The sequence below is a fragment of the Serinus canaria genome, chromosome 6 (assembly GCF_022539315.1).
Source record: "Serinus canaria isolate serCan28SL12 chromosome 6, serCan2020, whole genome shotgun sequence".
Taxonomy (NCBI): domain Eukaryota; kingdom Metazoa; phylum Chordata; class Aves; order Passeriformes; family Fringillidae; genus Serinus; species Serinus canaria.
The window spans coordinates 15460534-15483211 of record NC_066320.1 but is presented as its reverse complement, the minus strand read 5'-3'; the positions used below and the strand labels follow the sequence as shown (position 1 = coordinate 15483211).

The 22678-nt window shown below is 40.5% G+C and overlaps 1 protein-coding gene across 29 annotated transcripts in view; it reads right to left on the bottom strand.

Moving 5' to 3' along the window:
* SORBS1 (sorbin and SH3 domain containing 1) overlaps positions 1–22678 on the bottom strand; it is a 161695-nt gene that overhangs the window by 35253 nt on the left and 103764 nt on the right. For 20 of the 29 annotated variants that reach the window (XM_050976179.1, XM_050976175.1, XM_050976187.1 and 17 more), the window contains 9 exons: positions 19751–20557; positions 18792–19163; positions 15705–15846; positions 10655–10684; positions 9304–9479; positions 8487–8550; positions 3138–3185; positions 2900–3023; positions 871–985 (listed from right to left, as the gene is read on the bottom strand). In XM_050976179.1, coding sequence (XP_050832136.1) covers positions 871–985; positions 2900–3023; positions 3138–3185; positions 8487–8550; positions 9304–9479; positions 10655–10684; positions 15705–15846; positions 18792–19163; positions 19751–20557 — 1878 coding nt within the window. Of the gene's footprint in view, positions 1–870; positions 986–2899; positions 3024–3137; positions 3186–8486; positions 8551–9303; positions 9480–10654; positions 10685–15704; positions 15847–18791; positions 19164–19750; positions 20558–21517; positions 22674–22678 lie in introns of those variants that run through there. The other 9 variants (XM_050976195.1, XM_050976196.1, XM_050976197.1 and 6 more) reach the window with 5 other exon arrangements.

Here is a 22678-nt window from a genome sequence, read left to right as displayed (position 1 = left end):
AATGCCTTTATAGAACAATTATATCTTTATGCACTATCTTTGTACACTACTAACAACATTCAGTATTTTCTAGCAGTTACAGTGTCACACTTGGACCATGGAAGGACACCTTTAGTGATCTGTGCTGATTTATGCTGGACTGGCTGATGAGGTTAGCATCACCTTTCTGCCTGTCCCTTGTCAAATATTCTCAACCAAGGCTGAAGAAAGAGACTTTTTTATGTCCCTAGCTGTCACAATTCACAGCACTGCTTACTAACTCAGACTGAAATTGGTAACAGCTCACTTAATATGCCAGGTTACATTCCACCATAGCTGGAGAGCTCACATTGAGTCCTGCTACCTCTGCCAGAAGTGGCGAGATCCAGCTGAGGAAAAAAACAACCCAGAGGAAATGGCCATATCCTAATGCACCTCAGAGGCATCTACTGAGGCACACTAAAGGCAGTCTGATAACTAGTTCAGTGTTTAAAGCGTCAGAGGAACACAGAAACTGAACCTGCCTTCTCTGTTGCATAATGCCTTCAACCCTCCTGCATCAGCTAATTCTGTGCCTTAGAAAAAGTACAGCTGGCGAAACAGCTGCTGAACAGGTCACAGTGTCAAACATGGATTAAAAACTTGGGTTAGTGATCCATACTTAACACGGAAAACAACATGTCCAAAAGGAAAGAAGCCTCTCAATCCCCCCTGGATCTTGCTTTAGAGAGAACAAAAATGTTAGGAAGTTATGCAGAAGTTTTCAAAAATGTCACACGAGCACTGCAATGTCAGCATAAGGAATCCCGTCCAAATAGAACCACACAAGCATTTAGAGAGTATTCCATAATCACAGGATAAAGCCACAAACTAGGATAAATCAAACATTACCATCTTTTCGTTGTTCAGAACAGAGGACTTCCCTGGCTGATAGTCATAAATGCTCCTGGGCTCTGCACGGTATTTTCTGGTGTCCACCTTCTTGTCTGGAGGCTCCCAGTCAGTCCTGAGGAAAGAAAGATCAATTACCCCAAAATACTGTGGTTTCTGCAGAGATAATCTGATACTTTACCCCATTAATTATGGTTTAATCAGGGTACTTTTTTTAACCTAGGAAAGGAGACAAGAGGAACAGTTCAGATAGGGCTCCAGACAGGTATTTGTTTATCTTTCACAGGCAGAGTTGGAAACAGTTCAGCTGCTGAAACAACTGGAGTGGAGGGGAGCTATTCTAAGAACTTTCAGTTAACTTCCAAACCTTTCCCCACTGAAAACACCTTAATGATAGGCTTCAACTAAGATAACAAATATAACATGTCCAAACTTCAAGCAGAACTCAAATTAAATTGCTTTTGCTAAACTTCTTCCTTTTAGCCACATCACTGATTACCTGATTACCACTGCTTTGGATTTCAAGAGGAGGTTTCTTCTAGACACATGAATGAATTATCTCAGGCTCTATTTTAATATGGCTAAGAACAGTCCATTGACTATACAAACCACTATAATTTTGTGCAGTGCCTATACCAACACAGTTGAAACAACAACAATCACAAAGCCTTCAGGGTCCATATGCTACAAGGTCCTCCTGGTCTCAAAACTGATGTAATCAGACATCTAATGCAGAATAACAAATGCTCTCCAAAAAAGCTAAGAAATTAGCTGTTTTAGGATAATAAACTAATTTTGATTTTGCTCTTAGCATGTTGTCTTTGATTGTCAATGTGTATGTGGATTCATCTCACCCAGAATTCATCAAACAAAACTGAGGCATCTGTGCAAAACTGCTTTTTTCTCTCCCTTACCCTTCTGATCTGATTAGGATGGAAACAAACCACTGAGCTGCCTAAACCCTCTCCACTGGCAGAGAAGAGACAAAGACAACCCATTTAATTTTTTTTCTTTCTAAAGTAAGGCAAGATTACAGCCAAAATGATTGGCATACAAACTGTGCACAAATTTCAACAAGGATGATCTTTCCTGTCCAGACTAATTCCATTACTTAAGACTTCAAACACAAAGAAAATTCTGGTGAGGCACTGGTTTGCTACTAGATAATAGGAAGCATTAATTATGGTAATCCTTTCACTTGCAAGAGTTTTCTCAGAGGGCAAATACACTATGTCTTCAACTCCTGTCTAAGGAAGACACTTCCTATCAGTAGACTTAGTCTCCTAATCCAGTGACCTGAGATACTCATAAAAGCACATATGTCAAATTACAGCTTTGCTCATATGAGGCAGCAAATGAAAAACACTAGGAGCATGTAGAAGGTGGTAAAGGAGGGAGGAACAGTTCAAGAGCTGGGAAAGTTCAGCAGGACACAAAATATTCTTTGCTCATTCTGCTTTCCCTTCATTTGTACATACATTCCTTACTGTTACAAAAAGGTTTAAAACACATGGCAATAAACAAAGCAAAAAACCAGGAGAGAAGTCATCCTGAAGATCAGAAATGACACTGCTGACTAGAACCTACTTCAAGAAAGTTCATATGGGTAAGACTCCTCAGAGATGGAAAATGTAACTGTTTTTACCAAGACTCAACATAAATCCAAATTTTGCTTCTCCACAATTATCACTACTTGTTTGTATTCTGAGGTACCTTTACAGAGTCACACTGAGCCAAGAGTTTCCACTGTGCCTATGTGGTAGGCACTGTATAAGCATGACACCCAACTCTCCACCCAGACAGGAGACTATGCAACAGACTGTGTGATGCCTGATGAAAAAGACAGACGGAATGGGGGACTGGGCTGTGACAATGATAGTAAAAGACTCAGAGTAAAAACTACTTATCCAACTTCCATAAAAGTTTAACTGGAGTTATGGACCTAAGGCTTCCACTTTTATCCCCTTTCCATTGACAGCTTTCAGATATTCTTCCAGAGCTGATCTATAGACAGCTTAGTTCAGATCACCTTTCTGGGCTTGACTTCAGTGCTGAAGCACGGTTTGGCAGTGGCAAAGTGGCAGACCTCTTCACAACCTTCTCTGAATCAATATTGTCCATCTCACTCTTGGAGCGGGGAACTTGGGTTCTGCCTGTAGGAGAAATCGCATATAGGAATATTGGTGAACTGGACAGGAGGCAAATAAATACATGCTTTACATGCCCTTTCTTTTTGACAGATTTAACAAGAAATGTGAACTACTTACTGTCCTCAGAATAGGAATAACGTGGAGAGAATGAATCAGAATCTTCATCTGAAAGACAAGAGCATTTTGCAAATGAGTTGAAAAAGCCCCAAAGTAAAAGCACCAGAGACCCTTTAGTTTCTTCTACTAGTGCATTCACCATAATTTGAATGATAAGCCCAATACTTACCATAGGGAGAGGATCCTAAAGAATATAATTCCAATGAGGTTAAAATTGCATTTGAAAATAATTCCTAGATTAGATATAAATATTAATATACCATTTACACTAATACCTTTCTCCAGGCTCTCAAAGTACTTTAGAAAATAATCCCTTTTTATCATAAAACTCCTCCACAGCAAGGGTTATAGATCCACTTTATCAAAAGCTGAGAGACAAACAGAGGATACAAAAGCCATAGTATACGATTAAAATAACCCATTAGATACTAGACACAGTATTACAGCAGAGGAGCCCTGCTGGCAATCACATATGACTCTTGTATTTAGCTGTTAGAGAGCATCCAAAGGAAGGCAATGAAGATGGTGAAGCGTCTAGAGGTGAAGCCACATGAGGAGCAGCTGAGGTCACTTGGTCTGTTCAGCCTGGACAAGAGGAGACTGAGGACAGACCACACTGCAGTTACAGCTTCCTCTGAGGGGAAGAGGAGGGGCAGGCACTGGTCTCTGCCCTGGGGTGACAATGACAGGACCCAAGAGAATGGCCTGAAGTTGTCAGGGGAGGTTTAGGTTGGACACTGGGAAAACGTTCTTCACCCGAAGGGTGGTCAGGTACTGGAACAGGGTCCTCAGGGAAGTGGTGACAGCACCAGCCTGACAGAGTTCAGAATGCTCTTGGGCACATGGTATGATTCTAAGGGGTGTCCTGTGCAGGGTCAGGAGTTGGACTTTGATGATCCTTGTGGGTCCCTTCCAAATCAGAATATTCTGTGACTGCAAAGAGAATTGTGAGCCAAAGTATTACTAATATCTCTGCAAAGAAACCACTAAATTTGACAGAGAAAAAGACATAAAAACAAAGAAGATGAAGCTAGAATCAACTAGATTAAAAAAAAAACCCAAAACATTTTAAAAAAAGTGTTACATGAATTTAGTGATGACAATCAACAGCTTGACACAACTTTGAAATTTTCTCTCATGGAGGACATTGATCAGATGCTACAGCCAATCTCATCCACTGGAAAAAAACAATTTGGCTAACACAGCTGACCTGAAGTTGCACTCAAGCCTTCATCAAGCCTTTCAGGAAGGCTCAGGGTAGTCTAAACCTCTAACCTATCTGCTTTAGCTCTCGTGGTGAATGAATTAGAAGGTTAAAGTTCCAAAAAGATGGTTATTGAGTCTTAGTATGCCCATCATAATCCTCAGGTTAAAAAGGCCAGTTCCCATGTTTTAAACCTTCCTGACAAAACCCAAATATCCATTTTACACTGAACTGTTGACAAAAATGACTTGTATTCTTAAATACAAGTTTGGTTTACTCAGACAGAAAAATACTTAGTAAATCACAAACTCAGTAGTCCCTACAAGTACAGATAAACAAATGTCCAAAACAACCTGCACAGCTATTCACCTCTAATAATCTTCTTTAGTGCTATATACATAAAGATAATTATACTTACTTACTTGAAGAGAAATGTCAACATTCATTATAGCCCATCATTCAAACAAGAAAAACCATACAATAAAAATTCACTTCAGATAATGGCTAACATAAGAAATTTTCCAATTTCTTATATTCTAATATCTACAATAATGAGGAGAATAGGTATGTTTTGTCTCTGAGTATCTTATGAAGAAGAGTGTCTACATTTCTTTCCTTTTTATACAAGAAATACTGAAAAAGAAATCTGAAGTGGTTTGATAACATTAAAGAGTAAATCAGAATTGAGTATTAAAACAACATCTTCTGTTTCTCAAAGCTTCATTCTATCCATGGGACTCTGCTTCTCAAAGCAGGTCATCACAACTTTGTAACTTCAAAATCTGATTCCTTTAAAGAAGAGAGGCTGTCTCCCTCTAGATGGTAGAGAATCTGCAGGGTTGGATTTCATTTCATGGATTGGACCTATTTGGTATGGTTTCAGAAATGCTGAATATTTTTGAAGGGAGCCCAGATCTTGATGTTTCTAGGAGATCTTAGGCATCAATCCATTCTGACATTTATTGTATGAAATTGAGGCTCCAACCCATCTCTGTATAAACACTGCCACTGATTAGGGATCTTTGAAGTGTTTTCTAAACATGAAACATGTCCTACAACTTCTCCAACTCTTCTACATCATCAAATATTTTGTATTTCTTATCAAGAAAAGAATCCAAGGAAACATTAATGTTTCCCAATATATTGAGAATAAAAATTAGTGTTTAGTCCAATGAAATTTCAACTACATAAACCAGCAAATTACTTTCATATGCACATTGCTAAGTGCATAGGAGACATTTATGGGAGAACAAACTCTTTAACATGTTGTCATCATGGGGTTTGAAAACTATGTTAGTTCAGATGAGTAAAACAGATTTTCAAACCTCATTATTAACAAGAAAATATTCCCTGTAAAAGGCTTTTATCTATTAATTACTGAAACAGTCTCTCTCACACCCATACCCACCTACCTTTCTGCCAAGAGAGAATCAATTACACTGCATTACAATTTCCAAGACAGGGCTCTTCACCTTATATATTTCTCTAAAAAATTATCTTAGATACCTGTATGACACTTCATCCAGGTTCCTTTTAACAGTGAAATACACCTTACATTTCCTTGCCTTCTTTGAGTATCTCAGCTCATTCTGCATGCTTTCTTCTTACACAATACGCACCAGATGTTTAATACAAATATTAAAAAAATGGTTAATTAATAGTCTCACCAGGGTTGGCTTGGGGCGCACAGGCTAAGTAGGCAAGTTCCTAGATTGCAGGATCTAAAGTGTCACCAAAGCACCAGGCCAACAAGGCTGTCACCAACAACCTCCCAATCAGGAAATGTCTGCACATCCAATGTGTGCAGCAGATTCCAGTGTTTCTCATATATAAACATTTTGCACAGTCACACAATATCACTGCAACAGATGCTGTTTCACCATCCCTGAAATATGACTGCAAAGTATTCTGATTTGAATATGAAGTTTAAAGGAATCTGCTGAGCACATGAAGAGATAAGGTAAAGACAGTGTTGTTTCAAGTTGCAAGATGAATCCAAACTCTGTCCTTGCCTAGATATGCCAAGTGCACCTAAGACCAGCCCTGAATCTATGTTATCAAGTTATTTTTATTTTAAAAGACTACACTAAGGAACTGATCCAAAACCCACTGAAGCAAGTAGCCTTTTCACCAATATGCTTCAGTGACATTCTGGGTCTGGCCCTAATACTATGTTAATGTTAAAAAACAAAAGCAAATAATTAATGAAATTTATTGAATTGGAAGGTCTGGGGAGGTGGGGGGGAAAAATCTCTGTTAAACCCATCTTTACACATAAAGTCAGCAGTCTAGACATGTTAAATAATCACTGCACACGCAACTGAAAAGTGCAGAAAACTAAGCAAACGCTGAGTTTTCAGCATTAGACAAATACTAGTTACAAAGCCAGAGGAGCACTGCAAAGCCAAAAAGGCATCATACAGTCAAGGCAATGCTTAGAGTGCAGCAAATTATTATGAGGCAGCATAAAGCTCAGCAACTAGAAAAAAACTCCAGGAAGAAAATAAATTGATAAGGCAGCATTTGTGCAGAAAAAATAGATATGGACCTTTATTATTACCTTCAGAGATAGGACTAGGAGTAGACGCAGGAAACTGGTATGTAGGAGAATAAGGATTGTCTTCTGCAGCAGAGAAAAGCAGTGGCTTTTGAGACTATCCACAGTGAAGTGGAGGTTCTGCTTCATTCCCCAGCTTCTATCAGCATATGATTTTATTCCCTACCTTAATAACACTAGGGTAAATGGTATCATACTTTTAAAGAGATTAATGGATTAGCAAAGATTTAGTTACTTATGCATCACACAAGAAGGTATACTGGGCATAACTGAATTTCCAGGCAGTGTAACAGAAAACTAGAACCTGAATCTAGTTATTATTAGGGCACTATAGTACGGTTAACTCAAAGCACAAGACAACAGATACTCTGACTAAACTTCTGGTACCTTCAGTTTTTTGCTGGATTTCAGGAAGTTCAGGAAATGTGTAGGTAGGGCAATAAGGGTTTTCTTCAGGATTGTCTAAGGAGAGGAACATGATTTGCAAAAAAGAACAGAAAGGACAGATTTTAAGGGGGAGAAGGGCAAGCCAAGAATCCATTCACGCTGACTACAGTCCCTCTCATGCTGGTGTTCTAGCATGACACAAACTAGAATGCCTCTTTGTTCATTGCTGCCTTGCATGTCTGGGCCTTGGGAGAGATCCTGGAAGCCAAGGGGACTGAACTCATTCTCCTTCATCTGAGCATGGGCTTTAGATGAGCTAAAGAACCGCTGTTAGGAGCAGCAGGATTAGGAAATAGTTCAACTCCTCCTCATCCCATCCACTGCAGCACAGCATTTATCTATGCATAAAGCTCATCAGGACAGCACCTGCAACAGCAAATACAGCTCCAGTTTTGCATGCTCTGCATTTGGTTCCAGAAGCACAGATCTGAGCTGCACTTGCCTGCATGTCAGGCTGTTCAGAGGGTTCAGCTTGCAAGTGCTACTGCAGCCATTTCTCACACAGAAAATTGTGAATGTATCAGCAGTCAGGCATAGAAGTGTCCCGAGGTGGGAATCCCCTGAGAGCTCACCTCTGTGAAGTTTCTAAGTGCTTACCACAATTCTAGGTTTTCAAAGAAGATGAGGATTTTGAAAAAGCAGAGTTCAGATTCTGAACTGACCAAAAATTAATGGAAACCCTTCCACTGGTTTCAGTGAACTTCAAATCATGCTTTGTTGTGCAGGTACTAAAGCTTAACAGCGTAAAAAGTTTCCTCTTATGCACAGAGAAGTTTCAGAGATAACCTACTGTATTTTAAAAGTCTGTGGATTGGGTTAGCTGGTAAAACTGGAGTTCAGAGATCTATTTTCCCTTAGTATGGAATTATTATCAGCTTTTCTGGTCTCAAACAGTATAGTTGATTTCATGAGGGCACTACAGTTCATATTTCAGAACAACTCAGACCTTTCCTTGGACTTCATTGTTCTCCTGCCTTTGACTTCAAAGATTTCAAATACATTGCTTGAGTTCTGTGGTGCAGAGCACTAATTACCATTAAATGATTTTATTTAACATCCAGTAAAATTCTTCATATAGATGAAACAAAAAGTCATCGAGGTGGTCTTTTAAAGTAAATAAAAACCATCTGTGCTACAGTACCTCTATTTAGCTTGTGGATCTGTTTGAACATCGTCTTGTACCAGTCCTTCGATCTGTCTGTATTCTGTTGGAAAAATAAATATACATAGAAATAATCAACAGTGACTCTACCAGCCTTCCAAAGTTATTAAAAACCTTCCAGCAATGAAAAAAATTACACTTTATGTGAAAGCTGCATCATCTGAATATCCTGAAATATTAATTATTTCACTGAGATATATCATCTCATATGACGTTTTACTCAAGTAAGTAATAATGTAAAAGCTTTGCACATGCAGGTTGTAACCTCTCTAGAACTGCAGATTGTATGAAATGTTTTGTACATTAATCTGGTTTGACATCCAAACTTAAACAACTTTCCTGTTTTAGTCATAAATATCAATTTCTTAAGCCTTCAGAGGATAGTTAGAAACATTGAGTGTTTAAGTCATTCCAGAAACTGTAAGAGTAGGTTAATAATTCTTTTCATAATTTCCCCTGAACATTGAATGAATGTAATCACATATAAAGGAGGTATCTGCCTCTAAGATAGCTAAAACGAGACAAAACTCTCCTTCAGCTGCTAGATGGGAAGGAAACAGAGGAGCAGAAAACATTATTTTCAGATATTATAAGAAACACTAATTTTTAATTTTCTTTTCCCTGAAGCAGCTGAAACAGGTCATAGATAGCAAATGGAATAATTCATCGTAAAATATATTGGAATTAGAATTCTATCTTCCCTTAAATCTCTGCAGCTTTAGTGAGCTCCCTCAGTCCTAAGGTAGGCAGAATATAGCCCAGGCTTTGTGCACCAACCACATGCTCAGTGTTTTACCCTCAGTGGAATTCCAATGTCATCGACAGAGGTATCAGCCATGTAGGGAGGGCTCCTGACAGCGCTTCTCTTTTCCTCCACTGCCCTCTTCTCGCTTGGCACAGTCTCCTGAGCCGGCTTGTCCCGCAGAAGTGCTGAATCAACTCTATCAGAAATTATTCTGTCTGGCACTGAATCTGGAAATGACAATGGGGGATTTTTATCTCATCTCAACATTTCACAACATCACCATGTTGGGCTCTTTTAAGACAAAAATTCTAGCAAGTAGTTGATGAGACAGACTGTCACTGCTGGCTGTGATTAGCAGCTACGCTGAAGGAAATCTCCCAAGGAAATGTCCAATGCCAGCAAAGGCAGGCGAGCATCTCTCAGGTGCTTACCATCACACATCTCATGACAGTCTCAGCTGTCGTATAAGACAATAATTTTGGTTTCAACAATTGTTTCTTTTGACTAATTAATAACTCTACAATGTCAGTCTTCATCAAAAAGCACCTGTAATACAGCCTCCTGCACATCTTTTTCTGCCAATTTCAATCTAAATGTGGTAATGGTGCACTACTTTTTAACAGATTGCATTCACCTGTCTGACAGTCCTATTTGTTGCAGACAGTATATGATGTTTCCAATTCATTTCCATGCCCTAATCAGAGTGTGTAAACAACAAATGTTGTTTAAGCACACATATGACATGATTGCACAGGAGTCTGCATAAAGATGGAGAGAAAGAACTAACTTCTTCAGATTGCCTTGCTTCCAAATTGGAATTCCTTGACACTGCTCAATTGACACCCAGAGGGTAGCAGCACGCATCACCAAGGGACTTCAGATTGTTCTGAAGCTCTGCTCTGCTGAGCTGCAGCACAGCAACCCTTACACTCAGTGAAGGTTTTTTCCTATGTGGATTTCCTGCAGAGAAAACACCTGCAATTTCAATCTGCCTCATCAAGACTTGCAAATCCTATAATTTTTACATCACTGCATGCATTGAAGAGAGAAAGATATGTTTATTCACATGCACATCACCATTCTGCCCAAAGCCATTAAATGTGTAGAAATCTGATAGGGGCAGACAGTGGAGGAAAGGCTCGTGCATAGCAATGCATTGATCTGTTGGTACCATGAGCAAACACAATTCTGCCCTGCAAAACTCAGAACTGAAGGATTTGTGTTTAAAAGCTTGGTAAATTTTATGACTTAGGACAAGCAGATGAGTAACTTAGGTGTTTGGTATATTTCTTTGCAGTTCCTGGGCAGTGTGTTTGCTTAAGGCACCCCACAAGCTATTAAAGCAGAAGCTTTGCTCCAGCAGAGGCAGCAGCTGGGGGGTAGCAGACCTTTCACATCATACCTGCCAGGCTACTAAGCCTTTTTTGCTGTTCTGTGGTAAAGGAAGAAACAAAACAAAAAGAAATACAGGACAAATGTGTGAGACATAAATAGCAAGTGCTCTGGTGCTGCATTTCTGACAGGCAAGAAATACACTGTAGAATGATAGCAATTGCTGGAGATAATCTGTTTTCAAATACCCTGCCCAAGTGACAGCCCACAGTCCCTTTTCCACAAAGCAGCTTTGTGGGATAGCAAAAATCTCATGATGCAGTGACCAATACATTTGCAAAGAGCACTTATATTTAAATTTTCTTTTTTTTCATAATATCAGAATAAACATCAGAATATTTAAAGAATAAAACATTGGACAGGAGACAATCTGAAAACCCGTAAAAATTCACAGAGTCAAGCAACTTGATAACTAACTCTGTCACCATTACCATGAAGTACATTTTGAAATAATACTGCTGTAGCATTTCAAAAGGATATAGGAAAGGAAAAAGTCATTGTTGGTGCTTGCTGAGTCTCATCACATTTACTGAGCCACAGATCCAGTGATTTGTGCACAGACACAGCTTGAAGGCTTTGGTTCTTGAAACAGTCCCCTTGGTTAGAGGTTTTTCATTAACCAGTTCCTAGAGTGGAGTATCTGGGCTATCTCTCAGCAGGTTTTACCAGCCTAAAGTTAGTGCTTCCTAAAAGGATGTCCAAATGATTTACCCAAATCACAGGGGAAGAAACCAAGAATGCTTAGCACTCTGTTCTCTGCTTTTTTTTAATTCCCTAGCAATTAACTATTTTCTTTAAAGCATGAAACCCATTTGAAGAGAATAAATAGTTTACTGACATAAAAAGCACTAACAGTTTTGAAAGCTCATACTGTTAGAGCACAGATTAAAAAGGTATTAAACACACCTGTTATATATTTATGATAAACCATGCCATGCAATGCCTGCACAGGACATAACTGTGCTTTGGGGTGGCACAGAGCACTTGCCAAGCAAGTCTGCCACCGTAACAAACCTCCAGGTGTGTGCTATTTTCTAGAGGAACCCACCTTCACCACATATTTGTACCAAGTGGATCATCTCAGCAAGGGAGACTGATATTTCTCCTCAGTGTAGCTCCCTCACCAATATCTCTGAACGTGGATCTTTAGCCCCAGCCCTCTGCTCTGCTGACCACTGATGGCAAGCTGCTGCTGTACATAATGTTCACCCAAAAGCTGCCAACATAAGAAAAAAACCCCTGCATGCACTGGGTCAAAGGAAGGGTCAGCACTCTGAGCCAGAAGAATAGATGGGAGCCACCTGCTGCAGGGTTCACTGGAGTAAGCAGGCTACCAGGAATAGTTTGCTGTATTACAACAAACTGCAAGTGAGAAATGCAACAAGTTTCCCAAGTTTCCAAACAAGTTTCCTCTGCAACTTGGGAGGAAAAAAATCTAAGTGACAATGGTGTCACCAAGGAGAACTGTGTTGAATCACTGAGATCTTCTGACAAGAACATGTAGTTTAAGGAGTAAATGCTTGAGAGTTTTTTCCTATCTCTTTCCCACAGAGAAGAGAATATAATGAATTAACAGACTTTTAATGAAAAAACTCAAATGTGCTTTTTACACAAAGGGGAGATTTTTTACACAAAGGGGAGATTTCCTTTTCCCTTCTATCTCTGTGATGGAAAGGGAGCAGCCAATGGACAGAAGCAGAAGGAGCTGGAGGCGTCTGCTGTTTCACTGTCCTGCCTGACCAGAGCCAGACTGTAGTCCCAGACACACACCAGCAAAGTGAAGTTTTCACTCCTGGTCTTGTGCTCTGGGACTGTAAGCAAAGGCCAAAAACTCGTAGGCTTCTCAGACAAAGGGTCAAGCAGAGGGATAAAACTACTGGAAAAAATGAAGAAACAATTTATAGATGCCCTCAGAGGTCTCCCAGAGGAGACTTCATTGGAGGAGACTAAGACTTGAAACCAGTAAAGAAAAAGTATTTGAGAACATGTTTGGTGCAAAAGAAAGGTGTCAAAAAGAAAATTTGCTAGAAATAAACAAGGGGCTCTGAAATTGCTTGTTTGTAAGTATGAATTTTATTCAGTTGATATTACTGAAATCCAGGAGAAAAAATTCTGAGATCTTTCATCTCAGCTTACTGAGATCAAGCAGACAAGAAAGGATACTTCACGTGTTTCAAATGCCATTATCTGTTTTAAGTCTCTGATGGCTTCAAATCAAAGGGTCTTACATGAAGATTAATGAACTAGCAAATAAAGTACAAAATAGTAAGAAGTAATAGTAAGAAGTAGGTGATGTCTGGTACAACAGTCACTTCAGAGAGTAAAAAGCAATCAATAATCCACTGAGGAGAAAGAAAGTCACATCATTTATCTGGAAGACTCAACTATTGGAGACCTCAGACTTCCTGCATTAAAATGACCTTAAAATTTTTCATTTAGAGGGTATTTCAGAGCATAAGAAAGGAATTTTCACTAAACATCATGACATGAAGGAAGGTTCATCTTGACATGAAGGAATTGATGCCAGCACAAAACATAATTAACTGTTCAGGGGAAGGTGGAACTTAACCTAGGAACAATATATGCCCTGAGAGCAACCTAGTTTTGAACAGATAAGGTTCATAAAGATGAAACCAAATATGAATCACGTCAGCCAGGACAGAAATTCAGTAGATAACTAAGATCTGAGAACCATTTAAAAATACTAAGTTAGCAGAAAGAAATCTTAATGCTATGCTGGGATAAATCCTAGATAGGAACGGAAACATAAGGAACTGCAGGAAACCCTCAACACAATAAGAGATGGGAAATGTGCACCTACAAGAAGGCAACATATGCTGGGAAATGAAAGAACATTACAGTGGAATAAAAGCATTAACAGAATGTCTCAGACTCAAAAATAGGTTTGAGGCACAAGAAGAATAAACAGAAACTAGTAATGATCTTGTTCTTTTACAAAATAGGCACGATGGTAACAAAAGGGCAGGAAAGATGACACATCTGATTAGTATTTCCATTCTGCATTTGAAAAAAAAAAAGCAGAAAAAATGTATGATGTCCTACTTTGCCTGATAGAGAAATACTTTCCACTACAACAGCAATTAAGGACTATGCTGAAGGACAACTACTGAGGTCAGAGAAAAATGAGCAAGTTCATATAAGCCATAGTAAGAGTTTTAGAGCAGTTTTCCAGTTTTCTGCTCTGAAGGGAGCAGTTCTGGAGATTGGACCATTTATCCTTGATATGTCTTGGAACACAAAGGAAATGCCACAGGACAAGGAAGAAAGCAAGTGTGGTAACAATCTTTGAAAAAGATTAGTCTGATGGTTGGGACACCCATCTATCAAGTCAGCAAAAATGCCATAAAAATTATTCATATGGGATCTTCTAATAAATATATAATCTGACACAGACAATAGCAATCAATACAAATTTGTGACTGAGATGCCTTGTCAAAGCAACATGATACAAAGTTTGACTAAAGTTTGACTATTATATACTGAAAACCAGGGATTATTAGTATGATGTACTTCACAGACAGGATCAAATGGCATAACTGTCCATGACCTGTATCACAGGAAAAAACATGATGAAAAAAGGCTCTTCAATCTATCAGGGTAAAGTATCGTGAGTGCTAATAGTCAAAAGATATTCAGACAGGACAAACTGTTTACCATGAAGATAATTAGTAAACAGAAAAATTTCACATCAGTTTTCTCAGACTCAGCCTGCATGTATCATCACATGATACGACCTTGTCTCTCAGGCTCTTAAGTCGACAGAGGGAAAATATCCTTGAGTTAAAATACTCTAAATTTGATGAAAAAAAAGAAAAAGAACAAAAGCATATCCCACCTCAAGAAAGTCAACAAAAAGCTTTGATATTTAAAAAGGCTGCCTCAAATCAGATTTTCTCCTCTTGAAGCAGCTAAGGAATCCTTATTTGGAAGCACACGAGCAAAGCTGTTTAAGATGCTAGCAAAAATGAGGAGATAATCCACTCATTACCCTTTAAATCTGCTGGGCTACAGTGAGAACACTATTTTCAAGATCAAAGACTGAAGCCTGTTTTTAAAAATTAATTATCAAAATTCTCTATTAAATTCTAATTATCAAAAAATCTCATGAGGGACTGCAGAGGAGCCCATCAATGCTGTAACTAAAATGGCTACAGTATGAGAGGGCAGTCCTTCACCCTATTTTCTAAATATTTTTTCCTCTGAAAAGGTAAGCCACAGCAATAGTGGCTAGATTCCCGGAGCTTCCCAAGTCCACTAGAAATCAAGGCAAACTGGACTGCATCTCTGTGGCCTGTTACAAGCTACGGTCTTTAGTGCTGCACAACGAAATGGGAAGCTGTGGTAATGTCAGCCATGAGGAGAACTCAAAAGGAGAAGCAAAATTTCCCTCCAAATCCAGAGGTAAAGAGAGAGAACAATCTTGTGTGAGAAAGGTGTTGATTCCTGGGAATTCTCAAACAAGGCTGTTTTGAACATTTGCAAATCCAGAGCTCAAGGCCTACTGCAATCTGAATTTGAGTTGACCCAGTTACAGGCAGAGGAAAAAATTGCCAAGATCAAACTTGTGGGCAAGTAGATTATTTACTATTGAGTAAATTCTGCTACAAATTCAGAGGTCAACCCTCTCCCACAGTAATAGAAAATACAGCTGCCTTTACACTGCAGGAGCTGAGAAGTAGCATATCACCTTTTCAAGCTACCTCGCTCTATAGAGAGATTTACAGGAGCATCCAACCCTTTCCACCACCACAAGACACTTGACAGCTGTTACCTTGCAATAGCTTATTCTTATGTCCACAGCCCAGTTAAAAACCTCGCCCCAGCCTTAAAGAGCTTCTGATCCACAGGTTTTAATTAGAAAAAACTTATCACTCCAACTTGCCTGTTGTATGTTCCAGTCACTAACACTATTTTGAGGCAACTTTGTTAGTTCTTAGTAATCTGGACCTAATTATCAACAGCACACACATTCTCCAGTTCCTTGTAGCATAATAGTTTGCTCATTTTGAGCCAAAATGATCTACATGCAAGTTTCTTACCTCGATTGTGCTGCAACAGGACAATAGTGGGATTGACGATTGTGGTAGAAGGATAGGCAGAGGCAGACTTGCTGATGGAAGTGATGGAGGTTGGATAGTCAGTGCCAGGCTGGGGCACTTCATTTAGCACAGGACCTGGGTCCTGGAAAGAAGAGCAACACATGATCAGCAGCATGTCAGTGGTGCTACACTGGGAAAATCCAGGAAAAACCCCAACACTTTAGGCTGAACGAGAAGCATAATCACAGCAAATTTTAGTAAAAAAGGCATAAGCACAAGTATTACCCTGCTCCTTGTACATACCCTGCTCATTGTTAATGAAATTAGTTTGCTTAGGCAGTACTATAGTTATTTGGTGTTGGGTTTCACAACTCCAACCCCAAAAGAGGGCACTAAGTTCATCTAGCAGACACTCTGGAACAAACACAAGGTGTCAGAAATGAGCAAATCAGGTTTGGGGAAGGGGGAAGATGCAGACATCTTTCCCCTGATACATCCACACACAAACACTTGTTCCAAGAGTATCCCTTTCACAGCAAATCAGACATGCAATACTCATGCAATTCTGGAATGAAATAGTTATTACTGCAGCTGGTTTGGTAAGAAAAGTCTAAGGAATTAAGTTAGCACTGTCACTCTGGAAACAATGTGATACCAACCTGATTAAAGTAATGACATAAAAAGGCCCCAAAATTGACAGAGGGTAACAAGTAGGACTCTAGTAAGGAAGATGAATTTGCTGCTGGAGCACAGATAGCAAGCTGCTCTTGCTCTCCTAAAGCATCCAGCTCCATTATTTGCTTATTTCAAACCCACCTATGATATCACCACAGCACAGGCTGCTCTGTAGAAATACAGGCTGTCTGCAGGGAGACTTTGAAACCTAGCTCACCTTTGAAAAGCCTCAGTCCATGGATATTGGACTACTGGTGGTGCTGAAGTGGCTAAGATAAAGAAGGGATGATGACTAAAGACTGTGTGTGCATCAGCTTAGACTGAGATTTTCAAAAGCCTCTTAAGGAATTTGGACACACAATTACTCTTAATGGGGACTGAGCATCCAAACAAAGAGAATATGGGACAGCAAACCAAATTCCTGCACTCCTGCTGCTCCACTGTCAGACTCAAATGCTGCAAGCCACTGATCTGTAAAATCAGCTGAGTGTTCAAGGGTGTTTTCATTATTACTAAAAAACCCCTGAATATGCTCAGAATATTTTTCCAGGAAAATCCCTTCTTCCAGGTTTTCAGGCTAAGTGCAACTGCAAGTCAGTGCCCTTCATTCACACCAGCATCAGATGAAAGGACTTACGGCATCAGGCAGGGAACTGAACAGGGGCCAAAGTGAGGCCTGGCACCAGAGCTCAAAGATAAATCAGAGTAACAACTGGCCATAATCAGAGCAAGAACCTACAGCCTCTCCAGCCTGGAGGGGAAATGGGGAAGAACAATCTTATTCTGCTGGATAAAGGTGATCTTGCTTTGGGCAGCAGCTGGTTAGGCCACAGACACTTCATGGGGACTGAAAAGAACCAATGGTCTTCAGGAACTGATGTCCCTTAGAGAGAGACCTGCCCCATTTTGCTGACTGCAATAGTATTCCAAACAATGCAATCAGCAAAAGGGAGGAAGAGTCAGGGAAAAGTGTGAGAATTGGCTTTGAGCTTCACTTTGATAACTAAAATACAAATAAAAATCCCTCAAAGAAGAGGGATGCTGGATCAGGATAGGCTCAGCAGCCCCAGAGAAGTCACCAAAGAGGGTGAACAAAGACCACTCAAATTATTGTGGAAAACAGTTTGGTGACTACATGCCCGAAGTGAGCATGTCCAAAAATGTTTCAACTCTCATCTCAAGAAAGTCAGGTACAGCAAAATTTCCACTGCTCCTCTATGATTTGGATGCCTCCTGATTTTTTTTTTCTGGAATCTGCAGATAGACTCCATTTAAAACAACTCAAACCACAAAACAACTCAAAAAAACCCTCCAAAACACAAACAAACAAAGAACATGAAACAAACAAAAACCAAAACAACAAATCCAAACTTTCATTCATTGCTCTCTGCAATAAAAACCCTACCGATTTTAATAAAAATAGAAAGGTCAATGCGGAGAACTTTTGAAAATATCATCCTTGGCTGTTTTTTACTTTCCCCCAGCCCACATGCCTCTTTGCTAGATCCCTGTAGAGTCAAAGGGCAGAGCAAGCATCATCATGAGAGAATGCAGTTTATGCTGAACTTCTTCCTTGTCCTCACAAGCAAGCATAAAAAAAAGGTGGCCATAAGACTTTCAGCACAAGGAGGGTAGGGTACTTTTTGCATCCTCTGCAATTGTAACTGAGAGCCACTTTTCCTCCTTGTCCATGAAGACTTTTTAAAAAGGTGATGAGCTTAATGAGAAAAAAAATCTAACTCAAGAAGAACACAATAAATTCCTAGTTCAAACTCTTGTGAACTGAATTATTAAAAATTTTCAAAGACAAGCAATTGCAAAATGAAGAGACATTCTGCCTAATCTATCGCGCAGCACTTCCATGCTTGGAGGACTCTTAGTACAGTAACTGATCTTATAACTTGTAGGTCATTGGATCCTGGCAGCAATCTTACACTGATTTTATCAGGGATTTGTGTGGAGACCATATGGTCTTGTGGCTCCAAGTGGAACAGAAAGCCAGCCCTAACCTTTAACTGGCCTGCTGTTGCTGCTTTAAATGTTATTCAAACACAATTAAGGATGCTATAAAAAGAGCCTGAAAAGATCAGTTAGTTGCAGCTATTCAGTTTATGCAGAATTCATTATTCTGAGCAAATCCTGTGAAGACTCTTAAGGTGTACATCACCCAGCAGAATGGGCACAAGGGGAGACAGAAAAATGTTGCAAGAAGTCAAAAGAAAGTTCAAAGCTGCACAAGGCAGGCAAACTGCATGCACTAGCACAGGACGCAAACATGGTTTCAGTTGTCATGCTGCTGGCAGGGAGTGAGTCATCACTCCTCCCTCAAGTTTAGTATTGCAAGGAGAAAGTAATTTTAATCCAGGAATACAAATTTAGGAAAAGGGCGAGGAGGGTACTTGGCAAGCTTACTGTATGTGAGATGACTCCAGTGATTTCAGGCTTCAAGCCCCTGTGCAAAGCCCCCGTGACTGGAGGGACAAGTGAAGGTGGTGATGAGAAGAATGGCAGTTTCGGGTAAACAGAGGGTAATGTGCCAGATGTGGAGGGTGCTTGGTTATGGTGGGAGCCCCTCTGGAGATGTGGGGGAATGAAATCGTCTAGAGTTGGAAAAGTCAAGGGTGAGCCAGGAGGAACAATCTCAGGGAATACGGAGCCTTGCCCGAAAGGAACCAGAGGCGGTGGTGGAGTGCTGGAGCTGCCTTCTTGTTGTCTGTCTGGATTAACCTGAAGGAGGGGGACTACTATAACTCCAGGCTGAGCTGAGGTGGTGGCAGTGGCATCCTGTTGGAAACAAGGTGTTGTTATGTATTGGGGGAGATTGTTCCTTTAGTCTAATGCAGCCATATTGTGTCATGCAAGGAATGTACCCAAAATGATACAAAGCCCCAGAAGATCTTCTTTCCTTAAGGAGACATACTTCTTCAGGCTTGCAGCCCTGGCTTCTATGAACACAACGTTTTTTCACAAAACTATTTATTCCCCCTCACCACCCCTCTTCTCCAGTTCTGTGTAGTGAGGCTGAATCAAACAAAGAACAGCTCAGCATTCACCATCACTTGAGAAGCTCTATAAGTTATACATTACAGAGCTTGTTTCTTTTACATGTCCCTAAAATAGAAAGATCCTCACCATTCCAACCCAACTACCTACAAACACCACACACACACACACACAAACACACAGATCAACATTGAGGGGACACATATGGGGTGTTAAATATTATCAAGTAAAAGACCACAAGACTCAGGGCAGCACAAGTGCTGAGAAATTAAGGTAGGAGGGGAATAAAGCATTAAGGGAACATTGTAACAAATTAAAGATCTGTTCGCTCAGCTGAAAGAAAACAAGGTTATGGAGAAAACATGTACCATGCTGCGTCCCATTGCCTTGTATGGTGGCTGTCGCTGCTGAGTAAGGTAAGGCTCTTTTCTCATCCTGTCCTCTGTGGCAGCTGTGCTCTGGGGCTCTAGCACTCTGTCCCTCACAGCTTGCGGAGGTGATGGCTGAGTCCGGGAGGGCTGGCCTGCACCATAACTAACTGCGTCTTTGCTGAGGACAATGTAAAAGTACGGCCTGGGAGGAATAGGAGGAGGAGGAGCAGCAGGAAGAGACTTTTCAGTGTCTGTTACAGAGGGAACAATGTTGGTGGCTGGTGCCTGAGTGAGCTCAGCGCCCAAACTGGTGCTGGCTGCCGGGTCATGTGTGGTGCCAGTGGAATTTTGAGATGCGCCTGAGCAAGTGCTGTTAGATAAACAAGCTACATATAGTTTGCTGACCTTTTTATCCGCCTTCGTCTCATGACTGGAATTCATTCCAGCCTTACTACTGGGATCTGCCCTGACAGGGTTGAGTTGTATGGATGATGCACCCGATGAGGAGTGACTTTCCAAGAGTGGCTGCCCAGCATGCACCTCATCTTTGGGGCCTGAAGATGGAGAACGCCCTGCTGGCAAGCCTTGCTTCCCACTGGGGACAGCCCCGTAGGGGGTAGGTGATGACAAATAACAGCGTGCACTGGTGTTTGGTGATGCACGCTGTGCGTAAGGCTTGGGTGCATTCAGGTACACACAGTCCATGATGGGCACTGGCAACAGGTTGGTCACTTTAGTGTCAGTGCGAGGACGCCATGCAAAGCTTTCCTCTTTGGGAAGAGGAGGACGGGGAGGAGCAAGGGCCTGATCAGGCAGAGTCAAGAAGGCAGGAAGGAAAGAGGAAGCAGCATCAAATGAAAGGAAAAAGGAAGGAAAAAAATTAAAATCTCAGAACGAATTTGATCATTAGACTTGGGTTAAGCAGGTTTTAATACAGCAAGAATAAAAAGCAAATACAGTATCTGGAAGGCCAGTGCAGAACTCACTCACAGCCATCATCCCACACATTCTTTCTTAGCACAGCTCACTGCAGCACACAAACTTAGCCCAGCCCTCAAGTCCCTGCCTATGTGTTTCTTTGCTCTCAATAATTCTCACTATGGTGTTGTTACAAGAGGCCTGCACAGCAACACTCACCATGCCCCTGGGAAAGCCTCAGTCAAGATTTAACATCATGGTTAACTAAATTCAGTCTTATGCTTGCATAACTAAACACTTCTCAGCACTGGGGATATTTGAACTGCAAAGCCAAATTCAGAGTTCCAGGCCATCTCTGCATGTTAAGTGCACTGCTGAAAAATGAATATTGCCAAATTTCACCAATGCTAATGAAAGCAGACATCAAGTGAGTGCCATAGCCTACTATAGCTGGCTAAGTAAAAAGTGAGTATTTCTTCATTCTAAAGGCCAGCTCTTCAATTCTCTTTAGGATTTTTCCATCCTGAAAATGCTTTCAGGAAGACCAGAAAAATTAAAGTTTTTGAGGAACTGAGATCATCAGAATTTGCCTTGAGAATCAAGATCATCAAGAGAGAAATCCTGCTTCTAGTAAATAATAAGAAAATCTTTACTGGTTTTGGTTCTTGGCAACATATAGCTTGCTAACTCCAAATCATCTGCCTAGTGCATCTCCAATTACAGTGAATTTTTTCTGAAAGCCAAACTGGTTTGAGATAAATGAAATGAAATCTCTGTACTGTTATTTTATTACTTTTTTGCCAGTAGCTGAAAACAAAGATCTACTGGAAAGAAGAGAATACCCACCTGGTGAACAACAGCTCCCTGGATTTTTGCAAATTAACCCCTTTGGAGACTGTGAAAATAGGTTTAACAAACACCCCATTGTCATACCTTTATGGGTAAAGGCTGCCTAAACCATTGCTAAAAATGTCAAAACCAGAGAATGAAGATGCCCTAACAGATTGTAACATTTAAATCTGGGAAGAGACATCCTTTAAAAGTCATCCATATATGACAAGTTGTGGCAAGTACCTATTCTTGTTACATGGATATAGATGTAGAAAAGTTTCATAAAATTACAGGTGCTGTTCCAAAAATCTCACGTCCTCTTGTTGTCCCTCTGCCCCTCCCACCCTTTCCCTGAAGCATAAGGGAGTGAAGAAGTGGGTTGTTTAGTGCCGTTCTAAAGGGCTTCTGCCTCTGAATAGGTTCATTCCTTTTGGAACTTCTTCCATTTCAGCTCAGTTTGAACAGGAGTTCTTGACACTTCTGTAAAAGGTGTTACATATGGCAGTGCTCACTCTGTCCCACTTTCACTGACGGTACCTGGTCTGTAGCATTGCTAAAGGGACCCTGATGAGGGGAGCAGTCACATTGATATGGGCTGGGCTTTAAAGGGACTCTGTTTCACATAAGAATCCAGTTTCTAATGAAGGGTTTCCTTACCAGCTTCCAGACTGCTTCTGTGCACCCCCCCAAAAAAAAAAAAAAAAAAAAGGATGACATTGCACTTCTCTGAGCAGACTGACTTCAATAATCTACCTTCAGATACAAATAACCTTTCCCTTGTTGGCTTCTATCAGTTACAGTGCAAAAAGTGAAAGGCATTTCCCCAATATTTTATTTTTAATGTGGGGTGCAACTCTGATTTCAGCCTGCAGTAATTTCTAGGAAATAAACCAGCATAAAATACAAAATATTACAGATGGTTACTTCACCTTTTTTCTTGCAAATAGCGTTGTCCTCCTCCTTCATCCACTGACGAAACACTGTGGTGTGCCTGAATACAGGAGCTCCACAACACTTTGCTGACATTGGTGCTGCCCCCATTTTAAAGGCAGAAAAAGCTGAGGCACAGCAACTTACCCATCTGCAGTCAAGTCTGGAGTTCAGCCCAGGACTCCTGATCATGAATTCAGTGCTTGAACCCAGATGATCACCTCAGGGTCACAGAAGAAAGACTTA